The sequence below is a fragment of the Arachis duranensis genome, chromosome 3 (genome assembly GCF_000817695.3).
Source record: "Arachis duranensis cultivar V14167 chromosome 3, aradu.V14167.gnm2.J7QH, whole genome shotgun sequence".
Lineage (NCBI taxonomy): Eukaryota > Viridiplantae > Streptophyta > Magnoliopsida > Fabales > Fabaceae > Arachis > Arachis duranensis.
In genome coordinates this window covers 133,311,609-133,334,535 of record NC_029774.3, presented here as the reverse complement: position 1 = coordinate 133,334,535, position 22,927 = coordinate 133,311,609, and the positions used below count along the sequence as shown (strand labels likewise).

At 37.3% G+C, this 22,927-nt stretch overlaps 4 protein-coding genes and 1 long non-coding RNA gene across 13 annotated transcripts in view; 3 read left to right on the top strand and 2 right to left on the bottom strand.

Moving 5' to 3' along the window:
* Positions 1–2,989, top strand: part of LOC107482109 (probable pre-mRNA-splicing factor ATP-dependent RNA helicase DEAH4) — a 10,777-nt gene extending 7,788 nt beyond the window's left edge. The window contains exons 14-16 of the mRNA XM_016102502.3: positions 1,681–1,829; positions 2,092–2,267; positions 2,391–2,989. Coding sequence (XP_015957988.1) covers positions 1,681–1,829; positions 2,092–2,267; positions 2,391–2,541 — 476 coding nt within the window. The 3' untranslated portion in view covers positions 2,542–2,989. The remainder of the gene's footprint in view (positions 1–1,680; positions 1,830–2,091; positions 2,268–2,390) is intronic.
* Positions 2,990–4,563: 1,574 nt separating this feature from the next.
* On the top strand, positions 4,564–9,419 carry LOC107482108 (lipoxygenase 6, chloroplastic). The gene is made up of 9 exons (XM_016102501.3): positions 4,564–5,062; positions 6,242–6,519; positions 6,630–6,867; positions 6,989–7,324; positions 7,415–7,500; positions 7,569–7,676; positions 7,753–8,054; positions 8,152–8,418; positions 8,521–9,419. The coding sequence occupies exons 1-9, from the start codon at positions 4,648–4,650 to the stop codon at positions 9,278–9,280; spliced, it is 2,790 nt and encodes a 929-aa protein (XP_015957987.1). The 5' UTR covers positions 4,564–4,647; the 3' UTR covers positions 9,281–9,419.
* A 583-nt stretch (positions 9,420–10,002) lies between these two features.
* Positions 10,003–13,860, top strand: LOC107482107 (uncharacterized). 3 transcript variants are annotated; one of them, XR_008007453.1, is made up of 5 exons: positions 10,010–10,680; positions 11,181–11,612; positions 12,047–12,350; positions 12,604–13,017; positions 13,147–13,860. XR_008007453.1 is itself a non-coding variant. In XM_052259789.1 (4 exons), exons 1-4 carry the CDS (start codon positions 10,168–10,170, stop codon positions 12,135–12,137), a joined length of 1,122 nt encoding a protein of 373 aa, XP_052115749.1. In that variant the 5' UTR covers positions 10,003–10,167; the 3' UTR covers positions 12,138–12,145. The 3 variants fall into 3 exon arrangements, 2 of the variants coding, with proteins under 2 accessions (XP_052115749.1, XP_052115748.1); XM_052259789.1 differs by lacking the exons at positions 12,604–13,017; positions 13,147–13,860 and adding an exon at positions 11,842–11,927 and having other exon boundaries at positions 10,003–10,680; positions 12,047–12,145; XM_052259788.1 differs by lacking the exon at positions 13,147–13,860 and having other exon boundaries at positions 12,604–13,140.
* A 1,858-nt stretch (positions 13,861–15,718) lies between these two features.
* Positions 15,719–17,487, bottom strand: LOC107482106 (uncharacterized). Its single transcript, XR_008007163.1, has 3 exons — positions 17,411–17,487; positions 16,297–16,427; positions 15,719–16,142 (listed from the first exon to the last, which is right to left on the bottom strand). It is a non-coding gene; the product is annotated as an uncharacterized LOC107482106 (long non-coding RNA).
* Positions 17,484–22,919, bottom strand: LOC107482105 (cyclin-dependent kinase G-2). Of its 7 annotated transcripts, none has more exons than XR_008007160.1 (8): positions 20,743–22,919; positions 20,050–20,185; positions 19,817–19,905; positions 19,519–19,630; positions 19,321–19,427; positions 18,992–19,161; positions 18,809–18,880; positions 17,484–18,625 (listed from the first exon to the last, which is right to left on the bottom strand). XR_008007160.1 is itself a non-coding variant. In XM_016102499.3 (6 exons), the coding sequence occupies exons 1-6, from the start codon at positions 22,458–22,460 to the stop codon at positions 19,062–19,064; spliced, it is 2,262 nt and encodes a 753-aa protein (XP_015957985.1). In that variant the 5' UTR covers positions 22,461–22,919; the 3' UTR covers positions 18,670–19,061. The 7 variants fall into 7 exon arrangements, 1 of the variants encoding a protein (XP_015957985.1); XR_008007161.1 differs by having other exon boundaries at positions 18,809–18,869; XR_008007157.1 differs by having other exon boundaries at positions 18,809–19,161.
* Between the last annotated feature and the right edge of the window lie 8 nt (positions 22,920–22,927).

The following is a 22,927-nucleotide window of genomic DNA, read 5'->3' as shown; positions in this document are numbered from 1 at the left end:
AGGAAAAGTCCAAAATAGTTTTACCCTCAATATTGATCACTTCGAAACCATGGCCTCCGTGAATACTCCCGTATCCAGTCACTTCTCTCCCAACATGGCCCTTTAAATCTCCTCCTAAGAAAATCTTATCTTTCAAAGATATGCCTTGAACCAAACTCTCTAGATCCTCCCAAAACCTTATCTTGTGTTGTTCGTCCGAACCCACTTGCGGTGCATAGGCGCTAATCACATGAAAAGCACCTCCCTCCACCCCAAGTTTGATAGAGATGATCCGATCTCCCACCCTCTTGACATCAACTACGTCCTTCTTCCACTGCTTATCCACAATTATTCCAACCTCATTCCTATTCTTCACCTTTCCTGTATACCAAAGTTTGAAACCAGAAGAATCCAACTCCCTAGCCTTTGCACCAACCCATTTCGTTTCTTGTAGGCACATAATGTTAATCTTCCTCCTTGTCATGGTGTCCACCACCTCCATGGACTTTCCTGTTAGAGTGCCTATGTTCCATGTCCCAAATCTCAACCTTTTGTCGCTTCGACCTTTACCTTTTCCTTTGTGAACTAGCTTATTTACCCTCGTCCGTTCACGAAAACGCGAGAACCCTTGCTCATTTAACACTACATCCGGGCACCGATGCAGCGGCTCTTGCTTTGACACCGTACTCGAGCCATACGGCGCGTTACTTCCGGGTAACGACCTAGCTTTAGCGCAATAATGTCTTTGATTCATGTCATGGGGGGTTCGGCTATATTTTTACGTTGGTTGCCGAAGACCTAACACAACCCTCCTCCTTTATCCGGGCTTGGGACCGGCTATGTACCGCAAGTGTAACATAGGCGGAGTTCAATTTGTGCATTTAAAAGAAGTGTGAAATAGTGGTTGACTGAAATTTAAATGGGACATGTTGTACTTGCTCTTTTCTGTCTGCTTCCAGTTCATCCTACTTCTGTTGATGTGAACTTGGGTAATTTTGTTGAATGATTTATGAATAGAATGAAGTTTTGAACATTAATTTTAGAACGTCAGTTTTAGATTTATATTCATCAACAGTAATGTTGCTTGAACAAGTTGTGTTTACTGTAATGTCTTTTGGGGCTCTGGAGCTCAATTTACATTTCCCCTAATGTCATCTTGGGATCAGGCATTCCGAACATACTTTCTAAGCGTTGCTTTGTACGGTGTAGACTGTAGAATACACTTTCTGTTGAAAACTAAATAGTATAAGTTCATACTAACAGTTGGATCTATTTGGTTTGACAATAAAGCATCTTCAAGTTGAGAACTGTGTTAGTCTCCTTTGCACATAATTATCTTATAATCCAAGGGTATCCTGGTCAAATCTCATTTTTGTTACTTGTCATGCATGCTTAAACTAATAAAAGTGGATAGAAAGTAATTGATGGTTTTCTTGCATTCAGGGCTCAGTTTGTTGTTTCCAGTATTATCATGCTGTTTTCAGTAAAGATCTACAGAAACTATTGGTTTCCACTTTAGCATATGATGATATCCAATCTAATATTACCCCTTTGTCAAAAAAGATAAATAATAATAAAATAATAATAAAAGTGGAATTACATCACGGGGAAAGAATATCTCTTTTCTTTTGTGTGTGTGTGTATTTCCTTCTCCTGTTTCCCTTTCCTCCCCTTTACTTACATTTTTCAACCTTGCAATAGGACCACTCGATAGGAGAAGGGGAGAGTCTCGACAGGATTATCGAAATTTGAGGAAGGCTCTATGTGTGGGATATGCAAATCAGCTGGCTGAAAGGAAAATGCATCACAATGGTTATCGAACTTTGGGTTTTCAAGGCCAAGTAGTCCAGGTAATATTAATAAGAGCAAGTTTACTCACTACCCATCAACTTAAGCTTTTGGAATAGATAGTTCTTGACCGATCACTTGCTATTGCATGTCACATTGCTTTTAGCAACACATTGCTAAATATTATTTCATGTTGTGTTGGCGAGCTTTGACTTTTATACTTTTTATTCTTTCAATGGCTTCCCTTAAATCCATACACTTCCCTGTTTTCAATTTTAACTAAATGATAGATATTTAGATACCTGAATCTGTAATGTGTACTAGGTACATCCATCGTCTGTTCTGAAAGCTGATGATCTGGGGAAGTTTCCAGACTATGTTGTGTACCATGAGCTAATTGCAACTCCACGTCCATACATGAGAAATGTATGTTCTGTTGAGATGAGATGGGTTGTACCTGTTATTAACAAGCTTAAGACACTTGACGTATACAAACTAAGGTAACTCAATTTGATGTCTCTGAGCTTTGAACAAAATACCGCAATTGGAGCTTTTTTCTTTTTCCCCTCTTTTCGGTTTTAAAAGGATGCGATTGTTGACACTAATTCCATTGTCTGAATCAGTGGTGGAACTGGTCCTGTTGAGGAGGAGAACGAGAGAAATGTACCAGATTTGCCGAAAAAAAATGTTGAAGTTACTGCTGGTGTTGATGACAGTGAAAGTAGAATCCAAGCGGCTAGAGAACGATTTCTTGCTCGTAAAGGCAAGAAATGAGCGAAGTGAGATGATGATCGGTGCTAAAATTTCTGAAAGGACACTGGACCAAGATAAAATGAGACTTCAATGTTGTTACCATTTCTATTTTGTGCTCTGATGTTAACATTGGAAATTTGACCAAGAACAAGTGATGTTGGGCTTGGTATGGCTATGAAAGTTGTGAGTGGCTGAAAAAGTATATATACTTTTGTTCACCATGTATAATATTAATTATCATGTCATGATCTTGGGCACTGAAATGTTCCCAAAGTTGGGGAAGAAAAGAAGAAATAGGACGGGAAAGGGAGTCAACAAACTCCATATCCTTTTGACAAGTAATTGAACAACTAGCAGGGATTTTGGAATGCAACTGTAACTACAGACGTCATGTTGATAACTGGATATAGTTAATTTTTAATGGCACTTCTACAAGAAAGTTCTAATTTTTATTTGTGATATTGAAACATTCTTGGAAGTCGGTCTATGTATCTATTCTCTAGTTCTAAATAAGATTATCTTGAATTTGCAAATTAGCCTTACCAGCAAGTTATTGTAAAGTGCTACTGTTATAACCAAAATTGTACTGTTTCGTTTCGTAGGTGTTAATCATCGTTGTTAAAGGGCAATACTACACAATTTCAATGTTCCATTTCTGACAAAGTGCGAATTCGAATTTGATTCAAGCAACAATCGTTTCTTTCTTGTAAGGTGATTAGGGGAACAAGTTTTTCGGTGCTATCAACACTAATGTTATTTTCATATAAGGACCACATACGCATACGCATACGCATGCTATGCTTATAACAGTATCCAAAGTTTCTAAGTGTTATCCAGATTTAGTCAGCAATCAGCATCGCCTTTTTAGTTTTTATTAGCATTATTCGATGAATCATCCAAATAAAAGATAAAATTATGAATAAAGAAAAAAATGAAAAACTCATAAAATGACAAAGGAATAATTACACAAAATGATCAATCACTTGAAAATTGGAAAAGCAATGTTTGTGGAATCAGTCTGCGTCGTCGACTATGAAAATATTTTAATCATCTGTTGACTCCATTATTGAGCACGTTTAGATTGGAAATACTTAGGTGCAGCATATAGTACTCCAGATTTTATTATGAGATTAATTTTTATAAACGATAACTAATAAGTTTTAAATTGTCAGGTAATAAAAATTTCAAGAAAATAACGAATTATGATGTGTAATGGGCTAATTTTATTAGCTGAAAGTGCACAAAATTAACATTTTTCATTCTATAATTGTAGTCTTTGCAGAGTTACGACTTACGAATTCTTATAAATAGCATTACCCACCATCATCAAGAAGGTTTAACTTGACTCGAGGTAATATACTTTTACTTTTTTTTTTTTAATAAATCACGTGAAATGCTTCAGTTCCTGCAATACATTTTTTAACCGTAAGTCATTGAAGTGTATTATTACATGTTCTGATTTGAGATAGAATATCCACTTTCATCTGCAGTTATATACAAAAAACAATAGTAATATTGAAGAGAAAAAGACTAGTAAGCAATTCATCCATTTTGCGCATACTACACCGGAACTATTAAGTACACAAAACATGTCAATATAACTAAATTAGAAACTCTTCATGGAGCTGGAAATTGGAATGCATCTTCTTGTGCAATTGCATCAAGACCCTTCTTTTAACAATGCATTGAGATGTATATACCTTAACAACTATCTATCTATCAGGTAATATGTGGAATAGATGTATAATTTTAAGATATTAAGATACTTGTTTAAATCAATATTATATCAACCCGTGCTTAGTTTAATTAATGCATTATCAATATATTTAATTTATTAAAAACTCTTCCCATTTTAATCATTTTGCACGTTTAGTGTGGCAGTAGTAGTAGTCTATTTACCGAATAATGGCACATCCACTTCACACTCCAATTGTGCAATGTACTCTGCACTCGACACAGCCGTTCCATAACTCCCAGACGATCAAATCCATTAAATAAACAAGAAAGGACACATGACGACGTCATGTGATCGCTATTCAATTCAGTATTAATATAATAAATATCACATAAATCATATGCTCACTATTCTTATTATTGGCTCGTTTCGTCAACTTAACTAAACATAACATGTTTGTTCTCAATCCTCCTAACTTCTCCAATCTCTCTCATCACAACAATGCCCTATGCCGCCCATCTCCGCCCTTCTCCGCCTACAGGAGGATTCCTTTACTTCCTTCCCGGCGGAGGCCGGTGGTCAAAGCTGAGATCGGCGGCGGAGGTGCAGGTCAGGGTCAGAGTCAGAGTCAGAGTCAGACAGTAACATCAACTTATTCTTCGTTCTTGGAGACGAGCAAAGACAGCAATGGTTCCGTGGTTTCTTCTGGAAGGAGTGATGAGGGGATAGAAGTGAAGGCTGTGATGACAATAAGGAAGAAGATAAAGGAGAATCTCACTGATAAATTGGAGGATCAGTGGGAATACTTCATCAACGGTGTTGGTCAAGGCATTCAGATTCAACTCATCAGTGACCAAATTGACCCCGGTAATAGTTTCCTAATTGTGTGCTTATTAGATCCTAAGCTTAGCTTTGTTTACAAATTAATCCTAAGGTTTTGATTTCATATATAAATCTTAAAGAATAATTGAACTTATATAAAGAGTAAAACTGTTTTGATCTGCACTCTGCACCAGCTTTTGACAAAGTTATATCTTTACTGCTAATAATAGCCATGTTTTGATTAATTATTCCCAAAATAACACAAGAAACATATATGATAAATAATTAAATATCTATATATTAATATTAGAGAGAGGGAAGAAAAATAGATGTAAAAATAGTATTTGAAAAGGTTTAAGAAATTAGTACTTTTATTAAAATTTAACTAGTATTTAATTAGCAGGAAAAAAGAGTGTGTAATTTTATATCATTAAAAATATTAATAATGACTAATTGATAATTACAAATCACAAAATATATTGACTCCTGGATTACTGATATTATTTTAGGCAAGAGTTATTTATTTATCATTTCCTATCTTATTTCTTAATCATTTCTAAAGGTTAGTTTTGTTGAGTTCTGAATTGCGTGTGTTGCTTTTATTTATTATTCTATCATCCACTTGTTAATCGTGATGTGTTTTGTTTATGGATTTTTATTTGGCCACTTCTACCTTAGACTAGCCACGGCATAAGTTTGGGTCATTACCGTGCAAAGTTTCAACGGAAAAAATGCTTAATTTATCTTTAGGCGACAAGAAATAAAGAATCAATTAGACATGAGATGATCTATAACTATAAACATTATTTGAACTCATGATTGAGAGATTAAAAAGGGCATTATACTATTTCCTTCTGCTGACTTTAAGGGAAATATACTTTACACTTTTTCCAGGGTAATAAAACTTTAAAAAACATGAACTAATTAATTATGTGAAATTCATAAAAGCTTTTCGTTGGTGTTATTTTTCATTCAGAATTTAATAATTGGTTTTAGTAACATATTTCTTCCTTTAAAATAATTTTGTAGATAGATTAATTTTTCAATAAATTTTAAAAGTAAAAGAGATAATTATTTTGAGAAAAAGAAAACACTAATAAACACAAAAACAGCTTAAAATATAATATATGGAATAGACAAAAGCAAAAACATTTTCCTTAGATTTCTAAATTTCTTGCCTGTAATAAATGTTCTCATTGATTCTGTTATTATCGTTATTTTCAGTTACAAATTCGAGAAAAAGCGTAGAATCCTACGTCAAAGGGTGGCTACCAAAACCTTCAAAGGTTTCCTACATTGTGGAATACTCTGCTGAGTTGAGAGTGCCAAGTGACTTTGGGAGCCCCGGAGCTCTTCTCATCACCAACCTCCACGCCAAAGAGTTCTACCTCTTGAAAGTTGTCATTCATGGATTCAGCGGAGGACCCATTTTCTTCCCAGCCAACACATGGATTCATTCACGAAACGACAACCCCAAAAGCAGAATCATATTCAACAACCAAGTCAGTGACAACATTATTCCTTCAGTCCATTTGATTCTTATTAGTGGATGAATGTGGTAATAAAAAAGACATAAATCTAGAGTCTATAACATTATTGTGTTTGTGGATAGGCATACTTACCTTCGCAGACACCACCTGGAATCAAAGATCTTAGGCTTGAGGACTTATTAAGCATAAGGGGAACTGGCAAAGGTGAGAGAAAGCAGCATGATAGAATCTATGACTATGCTACCTACAATGACTTAGGCAACCCTGATAAGGACGAGGAACTTGCTAGGCCAGTTCTTGGGGGTCCAGAGAGGCCTTATCCTCGCCGATGTAGATCCGGCAGACCTCACACCGCTTCAGGTATGTAACCGACCCTATCTAGTGGGATAAAATATAGCAGTTGTCAAATGAGACATGCAATTTCTCATAGCTTGTCCAATGGAGTGTGCATGATGTGTTGTTGTGTGATGAACGATGTTAGATCCACTATGTGAGAGTAGAATTGAGAAGCCTCACCCTGTGTATGTGCCAAGGGATGAAACTTTTGAAGAAATTAAACAGAACACATTCTCTGCTGGGAGGTTGAAGGCCTTGTTCCACAATCTTATACCCTCAATAGCAGCCACCATGTCCAGATCAGACATTTCTTTCAACTGTTTCTCCGACATCGACAAGCTTTACACGGATGGTGTTGTTTTGAGAGATGAAGAGCAGCAGAGAGGTGGAGTACAAGATCTCTTGCTCGGAAAGGTCATGAATCAAGTCATCAGTGCTGGAGAGCGATTATTGAAATATGAAATCCCTGCTGTAATTAAAAGTATGCTAATGCTAGTGCCTAGTAGGCCTCATTACACAAGCTTGTACTTCTCAATACACTCTTTTTTCACTTGTTTGTGTTCTGTTACAGGAGATAGATTTTCTTGGTTGCGGGACAATGAATTTGCAAGGCAAGCCTTAGCTGGGGTCAATCCAGTGAATATTGAGCTGTTGAAGGTTGTTTTCATAACTTTCTTGTATTGTTTACTTTTGGTTTGTTTACTTAATCTCTCTAGTTTCCACAGGAATTTCCTATCCGCAGCAAACTAGATCCTGCTGTGTATGGCCCTCCGGAATCAGCCATCACAAAGGAACTATTAGAGCAAGAACTTGGTGGAATGAGCTTTGAAAAGGTTTGATCTATATTTCTTCCACTGTTGTTTGGCATGTTTATCTTATCTCTAATACATTTCATTTTTATGTTGATAGGCTATGGAGGAGAAGAGACTATTTATCATTGATTATCATGACATGCTTCTGCCATTCATGAAGAAGATGAACTCCTTACCTGGGAGGAAAGCTTATGCATCCAGGACTATTCTCTTCTATGCAAAGACTGGTATGCTGTGTCCTATAGCTATTGAGCTTTCACTTCCCCAAACTCCTTCATCTGCGCAAAATAAGCGAGTTTACACACACGGTCATGATGCCACGACACACTGGATTTGGAAGTTAGCAAAAGCTCATGTTTGCTCAAATGATGCTGGCGTCCATCAACTAGTAAATCACTGGTAAGACAATTCATCATGCAGTTTATTTGAGCAAACTTATATGAATTTTCTCACATTTGGCTGAGAACAAGAATACTTTTGTATTTGTGATGTTCAGGTTAAGGACTCATGCATGCATGGAGCCATATATAATTGCTACTCATAGACAACTGAGCTCAATGCATCCCATTTACAAGCTGCTGCACCCTCATATGCGCTATACATTAGAAATCAATGCACTTGCTCGACAGAGTCTAATAAATGGAGGTGGTATAATTGAGGCATCTTTCAGTCCAGGAAAGTATGCCATGGAGCTTAGTTCATCAGCTTACAAAAGCATGTGGCGCTTCGATATGGAGTCATTGCCAGCAGATCTTATTCGGAGGTAACTTTGATCCCAAGGCTTTGAGTTTGAAGCCCCCCAAGCTTTACAAATCCTCCCCGGCTACATTAACAAGAGATTTCACTAATTTCTTAATTTTCTCAGGGGCATGGCAGAAGAAGACCCTTCAATGCCCTTTGGTCTGAAACTTGTGCTTGATGACTACCCTTATGCCTCAGATGGACTCTTAATCTGGTCTGCTATAAAGGAATGGGTAGAGTCTTATGTTGTACACTTCTACTCAGATCCGAATTCCGTGACATCTGATGTTGAGCTCCAAGCATGGTGGAATGAGATCAAATTCAAGGGTCACTATGACAAAAGGAATGAACCCTGGTGGCCTAAACTGGATACAAAGGAGGACCTGTCAGGTATCCTCACCATAATGATATGGGTTGCTTCAGGTCAACATGCTGCACTAAATTTTGGGCAATACCCTTTTGGAGGGTATGTTCCTAACCGTCCTACCCTAATGAGAAGACTCATTCCTCAAGAGAATGACCCTGAATACAAAAAGTTCATTGAAAATCCTCAGCATGCATTCTTGTCATCACTGCCTACGCAACTCCAAGCTACAAAAGTGATGGCTGTTCAGGACACACTTTCCACACATTCCCCTGATGAAGAGTACTTGGGGCAAGTGAACCCTCTTCACTCTCAATGGATCAATGATCATCAAGTGTTGAAAATGTTCAACAAATTCTCTGCTAGATTGGTGGAGATAGAGGAAATAATCAATGCAAGGAATAAGGAGCCAAAATTGAAAAACAGAACCGGTGCAGGTGTCCCACCCTATGAACTGTTGCTTCCATCGTCAGGTCCAGGTGTAACTGGTCGTGGAATTCCCAACAGCATATCTATATGAATAATTGTTAGGGTTGGTTCCCATAATCTTCCGTTGCTTATGATGTCTGATATTGAAAGAAACCGTGTATATGCTATGTATGTAATCAACTAAACATGCATATTGCATAATTTTTTTATGGATAGTCGAAATTGATGAATCCTTTTATGTGATTGGATGCAACAAAGAAGCAAGTAAGGATATAATACATAAAAAATAAGAATAAAATCCCAAATTAAATTTCAAAAGAAAAAACTGCTATACCGATCATCAGATAGCTGTATGTCCTAAAGGGCAACTTGATCCATCGCCCTCAGATAGAGACACTATGCGCATAAATCGCGAAGCCGAAGCATGCACATGCTTGATGCTGCTGTTGTTCTGAACTCATGGTGTGGTCCCCGACTTACCGCTCTCAGACTTGTAAATTCTAATTAAGTAATCACACGAGAAACCCCAAGTGGGAAAAGGACAACCGGCACCAAATTTAATCGCATCCACACCTATCTCTCACCAAATATATATATATTTCTGCATTCCCCACGAAAGTTGGGAAAATAATGGATTCGATTTCCCATGTCACCCTCTGCCCAGCCTTTCAGATTAAGAAAATACTCTTAAACAAGCAAACTAGGAATATAATTAACATAAAACATAAACTACCTACCTCGCGGGTCCACCATAAACTACCCAGCTCATCCAACGCTTCGTATTACCCACGGAACCCCCCGCCCCATGAACCATGCCACACTGTATCACTACTTCCTTACTCGATTTTCGTTGTGGCGAAGCTAAAGGGAAAGACAAAAAGGCCTGTCTACAAAATCAAATAAAATCAAAATTCACAAGAATATTAGAGGCTGAGAGAGAACCTGATTTTGTTGTTTTACCTTGACATAGAAAACGCAATGTCAAACAGCAATCTCCAAATACAAATAGAGGAACCCCCTCCCGCTCATACGCCTCTACTAACTTCTAATTCAAATCAAAACCCTCAACCTCTACCACCTCAAAATCAATGTATTAATAAAAATAGCAACAGTAATAATGATGGTAATGAGGACAGTGAGTTCGATCGAACGCTGGCGAGTTTGGAAGCGCTTCTCACTTTGCTTGGCTTCAACCAGCGAACCGTTTTCAGCTTTGCCGTCTCATGGACCGTCTTCGCGGTGGTTGGCACCACGATGCCGCTGGTGGCGCTGGCTCTCTCCGAGTGCTCTGACGGCCGCAGCCACTGCCAGAAATACCAGATTCCGGCATTCGAGATGGCGATCGTGGCGTTCCAGGCGTGCCTTGCTTCCGTCTCACTGCTGTGCCTCTCGCACAACCTGAGGAAGTACGGCGTCAGGAGGTTCCTCTTCGTTGACCGCCACAGCGGACAGTTGCATTGCTTTCACCGCGATTACGTCAACCAGATTCAGGTGAGGGAACCTTCCAGATTCTTGCTTAAGGATTTTATTTCAATTTGATTTTCATGTGCGAGGGGATTGGTAAATCAACGTTGAATTAATGAGTTTCATTGTAAGCTCTACTATCTAAGGTGATTAAACCCTCATTTTTCACTTCAATTATATTTGGTGAAGTTTTTGTATGTTGTTGTGGTTGCTCTGTTTCCGATCTGAGGCTAGAGTAGTGTGTGCAGCGATCGATGGTGTTGAGAGTATGATTGCGTTTTTATAGAAAATTTTCTATTTTGTTACCTATTTTACTATTTTATGCTTCTCACCGTAAGCCATAACTTGTTCTGTTTTGTTCGCATGCACTTCAATGCCCTTGCAATGATTTTACAGTTTTAGGTTATCTTAAAGTGCAAAAGATTTACACAGTCTTCGTTAAATTGCTCTCTGACTATTTAAACATACCTAGAAGGAGTTCTACTTCTGGGAGTGCTGATTTCCCCTCCTCAATTTTCTATTCTTAGGGATCTTTGCGTTTGCTCATTATATGGATGTTGCCGTGCTTCTTTGTGAAGACAGCGCGAGAAATCATTCGCATTTCAAATGTGCAGCATGAGTCCTGGATACTCTCAGTTGCTATTTTCTTTGCTTTGATTATATCTTGGACTTATGTGAGTGCAGTCTCTTTGTCGGCCACTATTATGTTTCACTTGGTCTGCAATTTGCAAGTTATCCACTTTGATGATTATGGGAAACTCTTGCAAAGGGAGAGTGACGTTCTAGTTTTCATGGAGGAGCACATTCGGTTGCGCTATCATCTCTCCAAGATAAGCCATAGGTTCAGAATATATCTTCTTCTACAGTTCTTGGTTGTCACAGCAAGCCAATTTGTCACTCTATTGCAGGTTACGGGATATGGTGGCATGCTCACTTTCTTAAATGGTGGAGATTTTGCTGTAAGTTCAATTCTTTGTCTTTGGAGTTTATGCATTTAGATTGATGGATCTTTCATGTTATCAATCTTTCATTTGGCATAGAATGGGATGAGATGGAACAAAAATCCCATGCCATTTTCCAATATCAAAGAATGGAATAATTAATTTCTCACTCCCTTAGTTTGAATATTGTTGAAGGGGGAAATGGGAAAATTTGAAGTTATTCACTCAAATTCCATTCCGTTTCCAGAAATTCGATGATGAAAGAATGGGGGATGGAATGCAATGCAATGCCCTACCATTACATTCTATTATTACCTCAAAAACTCAAAAGATGCAGTTAGTCATTTCATTATATTCCACCCCATTCAACCTTTTAACAGTTATCTGAAAACCAAATGGCTCTAAGTTACATTATTTATATTTGCTTTCCCGTTTATTGGGCTTTCTTTTAGGTATCTACACTTGTTCAAGTTGTTGGCATCATTATTTGTCTGCATGCGGCAACAAGAATATCTCACAGAGCTCAGGGTGTTGTTTCACTAGCAAGCAGGTGGCATGCACTGTTGACATGCTCTTCTGATGCTTCTCAACTAAGAAGCTCTGCCAGTACAGGGAGCTTGGAGGCTGTAAACCATTTAAACTCAATACAATTAGACTATTCTGAGAGTGATTTGGAGTCAATGGATTATGCTGGAATGCCTACGAATACCCAGTTGGCTTCCTATATGTCCTCACACCACAAGAGGCAAGCCTTCGGTACGTAATTCAACCACATTCTGCTGTGAACGTTTGAGTTTACTAGATTTAGTCCTAAGAAGTTTTTTTTGTTTGATGAATCATGAACGAATCATTAGTCTGACTTCATTTACCTCCATATTGATCTTTCATCTTAATGAGACTTGCCCTGTCGAACCCACTTCTGGAGTTCTGGTTGGAATAGTTATGCAAACTGCTAGCATGTTTTATATATACTGGGATATCATGCTCATTCATTCCTTTGAATATGCAGTGATGTACTTGCAAACTAATCCTGGAGGAATCACTATATTTGGATGGACAGTTGATCGGTCCCTTGTCAACACAATTTTTTTCCTTGAATTAAGTCTAGTTACCTTTGTTCTCAGCAAGACAATAATTTAAGGAGGAAAAGAAGATTGCAAGCAGACACCAAGAACAAGAAGAAACCTTCTAAGTTTAGTTCTTCTGGCTTAGCGTTATCATTTTGCTGGAAAATGGCCACAAATAGCCATAACTTTTTCTGGCGACTGATGTTAATAACTTTGCTCAAGCCATGCCAGCACGTAACACGGACATGGCAGCGAACCATGAATGAAGGTAGAAAGGTAGGGACCAAGTTATATCTGTCAATCTATGGAACTGAGCTCTCTGACGTTTCTGTTCAAGGTGCTTTGCTTCTACCCAAGTAAGTCATGTCTCCAGAATTCTGTTCATGATTTTCATTCCTCTCATCAGTCATTCATGTTCTTCACCATCAGTGATCTTAGGATTTTTCATGGTGCAAGCTAACGACTCTCCCTGAATTTATTCTCAGCTTTGAAGATTGATGGGGGGTTTCATCTAATGACTTGAGCTCCAATTCTCCAGAGCAACATTATTAATATTGTCCTAATACGTAATCAAAGTTGCATATCTATCATAAAACTAGAATAATTTGGGAAACTGATCATGCCTACTTTTGTGTTGAAGATTTCAGTCTCAGAAGAACAGGCATGTTTAAGAGCGTTCGTGCAGTTGAGTTCGAAAGAAGTAGAATGCATCTAATTAAGGCTTAGTTTTTTTTTTTTTGGGGGGTCAAATGGATTAGACAATCCTCAATCCTAGGCATTATCCACTCACCCACACCATACTCACTCACAATATTAAGGGTTCTATCACTACTTGGCATCAGCCAAGTTTTGAACCCATGTGCACAGTGCACTCATTGCAAGGCACAGGAGATAACTACTAGACGAAGGCTTAGTTTGAATTATGTGAATAGGATTCCCCACCCAACCTAGTGGAAACTTTCCTGTTCGCTGAAATGAGAAAGTTGAACAAAGACCTGAGAAGTTAGATGATGTACATATCTCAGTTTTTTTCTCGAAGAATTTCCACCCTTTTCTTCACTTTTTTTTTTTTCGCATATTGAAGTGCACGTGCCATGTGTTTATTAAGTTATTTACTAAGAACAGAAAGGTTGCTTTGTTCCGTGATCCGCACTTCAAGAGCTCAGTGTGCTAATATTTAAATCTCAATAAACGGTGTTGTAACTTTTAATACCAAAATAAAAGTATAAAAACATATATACAATAATATATATAATATTCTTCGAACTATACCAATTTGGTTCCAAAATTTAGAGTTTAGACTATTAAAATTTTCAATGAACGGCTTGGATTAATATTTTTTTAGAGAAAAAAATCTTAAAATGTCTTTAACAATTACTTAGAAAGACAATGAAGTTCTTAATAAAAAAATATTTTTTTTCTATCTCTGATCTTTATTTCTATGAAACTGATTAGTTCTTCTATCAATATTTTTTCTCTGATTAATAAGCTTACATAACATGTTAAACTGTTGATTTATCCATTAAGAACTAATTAGGATTGACAACTTTTTTTTTGTCTGAGAGTTTCGTTGTTTTTTAAGAATAATTATCAAAGCTGTTTAGTTTTTATATTTTATCTTTTTATTACCTATTTTAAATACATTAGTTAAATTTATTATATAAAACTAAGAAATATTAGTGATTTTTAAATTATTTTTACTTATAAAAATTAAATGAAAGCTATATTAATAATTAACATGTCACATTAATATGTTCTAAAGAAAAATCATTGACAAAAGAACTAACCAGTCTTACGAAATAAAATATCAAACACTGAAAAGAGTTTTTTTTTTATTAAATATCTTGTAGTCCTTCAAACAAATTATATATCTGAGATGAGCATTCTCTCTATTTTTCTACCACAAATAATTCTACAATTTGCGAGAATACATTTAGCAAAAACAAATTTGCAATGACACAATTCGCTGTGAAACCTATGTAGTATTTCAGCACGAAAAACCCTTGATGTTAAGATGAATTAAATAAGAAAATAACGTAAACTTCAATTCAAACCGTTTACTTCATTTCCCAATGGCGCGATGCCGACTTATCCAATTAACACTGCTACATAAATGTTATCTCAAAGTGACTTTAACATTAAGTCAATCATTAATTAACTTAACCGTTAATTTTTTTTATAAAATTGTTAATTTATTCTATATTCTCTCTCTTCTATGTCACCACTCACCACCTCATCATATTTCCATTGCAGTCAGTATTTGTCATCAAAAACCCATACCAGTGAAACTCTCCTGTTCTCTCTGTGATGCTATTTTCTCAACTTCCAATCTTTTGTGCACAACCTCAATTTGAATTCTTGTTAGCAAACCCATTTCCTCTTTTTCTTCCACCGCCATGCTATGGCCTCCTCTTCCTCTCTTATGGCCAACCACAACCACCACAAGAGGACTTGCATTTCATCTGCCACCATAAAAATAAATATGAATTTTTTTCCTAATAACCAAGCGATCAAAGCAAATCGATAGCAACAACTATAAATTGGCAAGTTCATGAATGGGAACATAGTACACTTCGACCTCCATTTTTTACAATCTAAAAAAATGTACATTGACACCAATGGCGAGGCGAACGGAAGAGACATTGGAAATGATGATGTGGGTGAGTAAATGTTAGCCCTCTGCTTCAGAATATCATATTAAATTAGTGAGTGTTAATCTTTTGTAGTGATGGTTAATTTGTGGGTTGTCATTGTTGATAAAGGTGGAGGTAAGATGATGGTTTGACAAAGTAGTGTGATGCTGAGGATATTTGTAATTTTATAATAAAAAGTAAGAACAATGTAATAATTTTATAAAAATTTAATGATTGAGTAGATAAATTAACTATTAATTATACGTTGGGATCAATTTGTCAAACCGAATATATATTTAGGGTTCATTTTGTCGAAAGAAAATGTTAAACTCTATTTTGTCAAAGTGACTATTTACTCATGTTATCTTATATCTCAAAGTTAACGCTGCCAGCACCTTGGAGTATAGAGTTGGGAAACAAAAACTGTAAGTGTTCAAAAGATAAAATAACTGGGTTACTCAAAAAATATTTGCATTTCCTCCTTTTTTTAATACACCCTTTATTTGTGCTTCCCCATAATTCATTAGCTCCTTCAGTCCACACGTGTGCTCGTTGACACCCTTCCTTTTGACGATTGACATGCATAGTATATGCAAAAAGCATAAAACCGTCATGAACTCCGAAATAGAAAATTGAACACAGATAAAGCAGTTAAGAGAAGAGACAACAGAACTCATCGATATGCTGAACAGCCTCTGCAAGCATCATCACCATCACAACAATTTGGCAATGTTCAGGGCACCGCTATTTGGATTGACGAGTAACGTGGTTATATCCTAACCCAACTCTCAGTCAGATGCAGGAAAGCACACGGGAGAATGTGCAAAGCAAATATCGACAGTCTAATTCTGCAAGATACAACAAACTCAACCAAGTCCATTTTAATTATCCAACGCCAAAAGTCCTAAAAATAATTTAACAGTTCTCATCTTCTATCAAATGTGATCCCATATTCCCATATGACTTAAGTAAAAAATAATTGAACATTCTAACGTACAGCACCTGCTTAATGGCAACGGTAAGAAGAGTAACAAAAGGCTACACAGCTCTTGCTTACTAAATCTTGGATCCAGTTAATGGTGTTGAGTGGGAAGTGGATGCTTTGCAACTCCAAGCAAACCCATCTCTCCCAGCTGTACCAATTAATAGAATTATAAATTATTCAATAGTGAGCATTATAAAAATGCATCAATATTTGCAAACTCAACAAGGGAAGCAACCTTAGCCCATATTAGGTTAAACCCACAAGATCAAGGAGGTGGTAATAAAAGGTTACACGTCTATAGCACCTGTATTCAAACTAAAATATTTTAATTCTACCACAGCAAATGCACAGAAGCTGCTACAGATGTTGAGTGCTTTAAGGGGTAAAAGAGACCTGAACAAGAGAAAAAAAAAATCACAGCTAACATGACAACAAACATTTTATTCAACTTTGCATGCAAGTCTCAGTTTAATCACCAAAAATTAGGCACATCAGAAAGGTTTAAGGCTCCAAGTGATTTGCAATCAAGAGCACACGTATGGATGGACTCTTGGACAGGAATTATTTTAAAACTCTAGAACATGGCCAGAAACATAAGTCTGAAAGACCAAAACCTAACTAGAGTGTTACAAATTAATAATATGATAATGATATAATAATCAGCCACTTGTATGACCCTAGGTATGGATTATAATGTGGCTGAAGCAAACTGCTGAATCAGATGAACGATCTACCTACTGACAGAGCCCCAAGGAGTGACATTCTAAATTTGACCAAGGTCAGTTTTCACCAAAATACACCAAAATACTGAGGTTAATTCTCACCACTGTTACCCTTGGGGAGGTAGATGACTTTCCCAGGAAAACACAGTTAGGAGTTAGGACTTAGGATATGCCCTCGAAGCTAAGTTATTTATTTAATAATGCACTTGATCATGAATGCTAAAAGAAAACATAAAAGCAAACAACAAGAATCATAATCTATCCCACATAAATTTATGGAGAAGACAAATATATACATATAAGAAAGAATTACTATAGCACGGATAAGAAATGTAAATATGATCTTAAAATCCACAGGGATACAAGAACATCGGAAACACATTATAACAAACCAAGGGCCGCATTGTACCTCTAGAGAGCCTGAAGCAACAACTAAGTGAGTTTTATACTTTAGGATACACTGGTAACGTCCTCAACAGGTTATATAATTCCTTCTCTTTTGCTTTTGAGATAGGTTTTAGGCTAGTGTTTTACAAAGACACCAGTCTATTGATGGTAACAAAGCTAAAAGTGGATAGCACATTTTTTCTTGTCATGGAGAAGAAAAATGTTAGTAGAACACTGCGATAAAAATAAAATTTGGAAAGAAAAACTCAAAAATACACTACCAAATGGATTGGAAATGAAAAATAAAAATAAATGAAGCAACAAATTCAAGGAAGCTAGAAATAGTTCATTTTGACAATTTGACCACAATAAACCCGGCATTATAAAATTATTCGGAAAAAAAAAGTGGCAATATCATCAGATAGTAATCGTATTTTTCATATCATGAAGTGCACAAAAAAGCTTACACATGTTGGTGCAACGGATATCAAATATTAATAGTTATTACATTAAGCGCGAGAGAGGAATTTGACATCCAGCACTTTGTGTGTGTGTGTCTGTTCACAATCTAGAGCCCAAATAAAAAACCAACGGCAAATAGCCCATAAAATGAAAAAAACACTAAGTCAACAATGTTATACCGTCGGCCTACATTAATTTACAAGCAAGTTCCACCATTCTTGGAAATTCATTTCAGATTTTCAGTTCAACATAATACCCTTCCAGCAGTACTCATGACTTCAGAAATATTTCTTTTGGGAGAAAGAAAAAATAAGCGTAATTCCTTGGAAGAGCTAGTACTAGAGCTCTGAGAACAAGAAATTGATCATGTCTACAAATTATTATTAAAAAAATCCATGACAAATCATGGCTTCCAAAAATAAATCTCAATTAAAGACTTCCTATACAAGAACAAGAATTTGTGAATGAACTAGTATTATGAAAACAATTTACACAACTAATGACCCTGCCTACATCCCTACAAGTTTTCTTTAAAAAGAAAAAAGAAAAAAGAAATGATAATCAAAATACAAAACTAATTAACAGGCATTAAGCATCAGTCTAAGCTATCATGCTACATTTGTCTCTAGAATCTAGACATTATCTCTCACAACATTATCCTCATTCCTTAATATCCAAGATATCAAAGGAATGAATTACCTTTTAAGGCACTAAGTCACTGTCAATTTCTTCAATGAAATGCACAGAAAGCCATCATCCACTTCACACCAACCGCCTCTTGCAAACACAATGTGAATATTAAAAGGAAGGAACTAATAGTTGATAGAAAATCCATACTATTTTAATACTCAAAATCAGATAAAATTTGTTTACAACAATATGCCAATGGAAATATGTTACATAACAAGTTTCAGCAGACATTGACTATTCCTATTTTCAGAAGGCAATTATGCCACACCTTAAGCTGAAAGCAGCATCCCAGATGCATTTGTATATAATGACCAAGCATGAAGGTTAACCTGAATTTAATCTGGCAAAATGAATAAATCTCTTCACAACCCAACAAATCCCTGCTAAAAAACAGCACAAGTGATCGTCTAACAAACAATGGTTGCAACTTCCTTTCAGTTCATACTCTCACCTCATACATGCAAACATTTCAGTGGTGTGAGTTAGAATGACTGTTGTGACAAGTTTAGAGTTCACGATTACTAGCCAAAAATTCCACCTGTGCCTGATTCACCCTGCTGCAACTCCTTACGGCGCTGCTCCTCTAAAGGATCCGGACTCTTTAATACTCTCCGCATCCGCCTGTTTGCATCATAAAGCATAGGCATCAAATGAATGATGATTATGAATGGTAACCAAAACTTGACAAGGATTTTACAGTAACTGGAATTGCCTACTATAATCATCTTTGGGGCAGCCACAATAAGATTGCAAAACTAGTTTCTTATGAGGGTAAAATACCTGTCTTGAGCATGTTGAGCAGGAAAGGTTGGCATAAATTCTTTGCTCTTGGGAAGAGGAACTTCATGGAACCATTCATGATTGAGAGCAGCTTCAGCCGTGATCCGCTGTACATAAAAACAGGTTTTTTATTCATGTTTTATAATACTTTAGAAACAGTGATTGTCAGATTAACTCGAGCATCTCATGCAACGTTACCTTTTCAGGGTCATAAGTAAGAAGCTTGTTCAACAAATCAAATCCAGCATCAGAAAGGACTGGGGAACCAGTGAACGAAGTGGCAGGAAACTTTTTGCGCAGGAGGTTATACCTGAAAGGCATAGTCCAATTGTCAATACAAACCAGAAAGTTCAGAAATAGGATAAATCACCAAGAGAGGCCAGATAGCCAGACCAGAACCACCCAAAGTTGGAAGCCTGGGAAAACAGTGACAAAACATAAGAACAGTGTAATCAAACAAACAATGTCTTAAATAAAGGAAATAAAAAGTACTCACTGGTGCTTAACAAAATTGACCTTGACTCCAGGTAATTTTGAGAACCCAGGCCAAATTGTTTCGTTTGGTGTGCCAAGAATCTTAAAAATCTGCTCAAAAAGGGAGATAAAATATCATTGGACTAGCAACCACATTTAGGGCCATGTTACACAAGGGATATGAAGTTAAAAGGAAAGAAAAATACAAGAGTAAGAATGACCTGCTACATTAGAAAAATGGCATCTAATATATACCTTATCAAGCTGATCAAATTCTGTTTTCCCATTGAATAGTGGTTCTTTGGACAAAAGTTCCGCCATGATACAACCTAGAGACCACATGTCAATGGCTGTTGAATATTGTTTTGACCCTAGAAGAAGTTCAGGTGCCCTGTGAAACAGATACACAACCATCAATACAATGATATCTTATCACTGCAAGCAAATGAAGCAAGACTCATGTTAAAATCCAATTGTAAATAAAGGTAAAAAGGGCAGCCAAGTCGCACCCAAAGGGCATAATGTATGCAACCTAACCCGATAATTACATCAGTGACTGTTTCCACGGCTTGAACCCATGACCTTGAGGAAAAGGTCACACAGAGACAAATCAATTGTAAACAAGGTAAATGCAAATTATTCTAACTAGTAAGATGATGGATGTCCTCACTAAAAGCATTGCTATCAAATAAAAAGGATAATACGTCCACCTAAATGGGAGAAGACAATATAATAAACATCAAGCTTACAAAATCAACAAATAATGATTATGGCATAATAGCCTGAAACAACAATGAAGTACAATTTCAATGCTCTATACATTACAGCATACATGTGAGTTCACCAAAAAAACAACTAAGACGAATAGAGTAACATAAATTAGCCTATGCAAAGGGAAGAAAGAAAATATAGAAACAAGTGAAACAATGACAAGCAAATCACACTCACCTGTACCAAAGAGTAACCACGAGATGTGTGTATGGTTTCAATGGACTCCCATACTGTCGAGCCAAACCAAAATCACATATTTTTAGTTCACCTCTATTATTCAAAAGGAGGTTAGAAGTTTTTAAATCCCTATGAAGCACCCAATTATCGTGAAGATACTTAACACCTTCTAAAAGCTGGATCATTAAGCACTTTACTTCACTCTGGCTAAATGGTTGCTTCATTGCTTCCATCAGACCTTTAAGATCATGCTCCATGTATTCCATAACCATGAAAATACTATCAAGGCTACTCCCTACCACTACTTCCTTAACATCAACTATGGATGGGTGGTGGAAAGAAAGAAGAATGTTTATTTCCCTAAGTGAAGTCAGTGGAAATCCTTCTCTTTCCTTCTCCATCTTGACTTTCTTCAATGCTACAATTTCTCCAGTCTTCTTATCTCTGGCCCTATATACAACACCGTAAGTTCCTTCATCTATCTTGTTAAGTCTCTCAAACTCATCAACACTTCTACAACCCTGAAGCATGTTGACCATTCTTTGTGGTGTCGCTGGAGGTTCCGGAGTCTCCCTCCTATCATCCTCGTCCTCAGAATCCGTCTCCGAATGATTAATACTAGTATCACTTTTTCCACCTTGAGCATCAATCTCCATGTAGTCATCCTTCTCAGACGCAGTTCCAGGATGATCATCCCCACTGGACGTTCTCCCATGGCTACCTCGTTCATCTGATTCAGATGATTTAGCTCTGCCACCATCAAATCCTTCTTTTTTAGATTCCACTGGGCTTAATAGTTTGTTCCGTAGTTTTGTATCCAATAACTCAGGAGACAGCCTCCTCTTCCTCCTAGGCAATTCTTCATCATCGATGATTTCACCCTCATCACCGGGAGAGTTATCTACAGCTGCCCATCTGGAAGATGATATATTATGACTAGGAACATAATCCTCACCTTCTTGTTGCTCAGCTTCACGATCATTATGCCAAGCCTGTTTCGGAGAAATGGAATGCGATCCTGGAGAAGGCATAGTGGCCCTAGTAGCTTCCGGTAATTCAACATCCTTAGTTTCACTCTTTTTGACAGGATGTATCTCAACTCCACCATATGGAACATTAGGTGACCGCACAAATGATTTTGGCAGTGGAGGCGGAGGTGGAAGAGCAGTCACTGGAGCAGTGGAAACCTTAGATTTGGTTTTAGATGGCTCGCTCACTTCCTTGTCATCCTGATCCCACACAATCGGTGAAAACTTCCTTTTCTTCTCTGGTGGGGGCGGGGATCGAGTCCTATTCTGTTCAACATTCGCAACCTCGCTGTCTTTCATCATTGACTCTGGTTCAATAGCACCATCAGACCCACTCTCACTGGAAAGTTCACCAGGCTCCTTATCCATGGTCTTGGCAGAAAAGCCACACCGTCGGGGCCCAAGCCCGCCACCATCACTACCACCACCTCCGCTGCTGCCAGAATCACTCCTACTAGAAGATGACCGGTGACCGCCATTGGAAGCTTCTCTCTCCCTAATATCCTTCTGCCTAACCCTAATCCTATCTCTTGCATCCCTGCTCCCACCCCTCACAACGTCACGGCCTCCATTCCTAACCCGGTCGTAATCTTCCTTCGAATTCGCGAAACCGCGCCTTGAAACATCCAAATTCGACTCACGGTCCCTAAACTCGTTGTCACGATAGCCGCCATGCCTACCAGCCGCCATATACAAACTATAAATCCAACTAAGAAAAAAAACCTAATCCCCTCCAATACCAGCAGAAGATTTTTTTGTGTATTTTATAGAACCCTAAACCCAATACGAAAACGAATCCCCAAATCTCAGATTTGAAGAACACAAGCACAAACCCTAGACACGAATGAAGTAAGATCCGACGACAATTCGATAACGAATAACAAAGTAAACGAGAGATACGATGGCTAGAAACGAAAATATGAGGGTACAGAAGGGATTAGAAACGAAACCCTAGAAATTAAGGACGGTCAAAATTGAAAGAGCAAAAGGGGGAAATTAAACGGCAGAAGGATTGATGATAGAGAATTTAAGGGGCTTACCGATAACGAATTTGATATATTGAAAGGGAAATAGCGAACCGATAGATCGATGCGATGACAAGAAGAAAAAAGGAGGAGAGAAAAAGAAACACACAAAAAAAAAGAAAAAAATAGAAT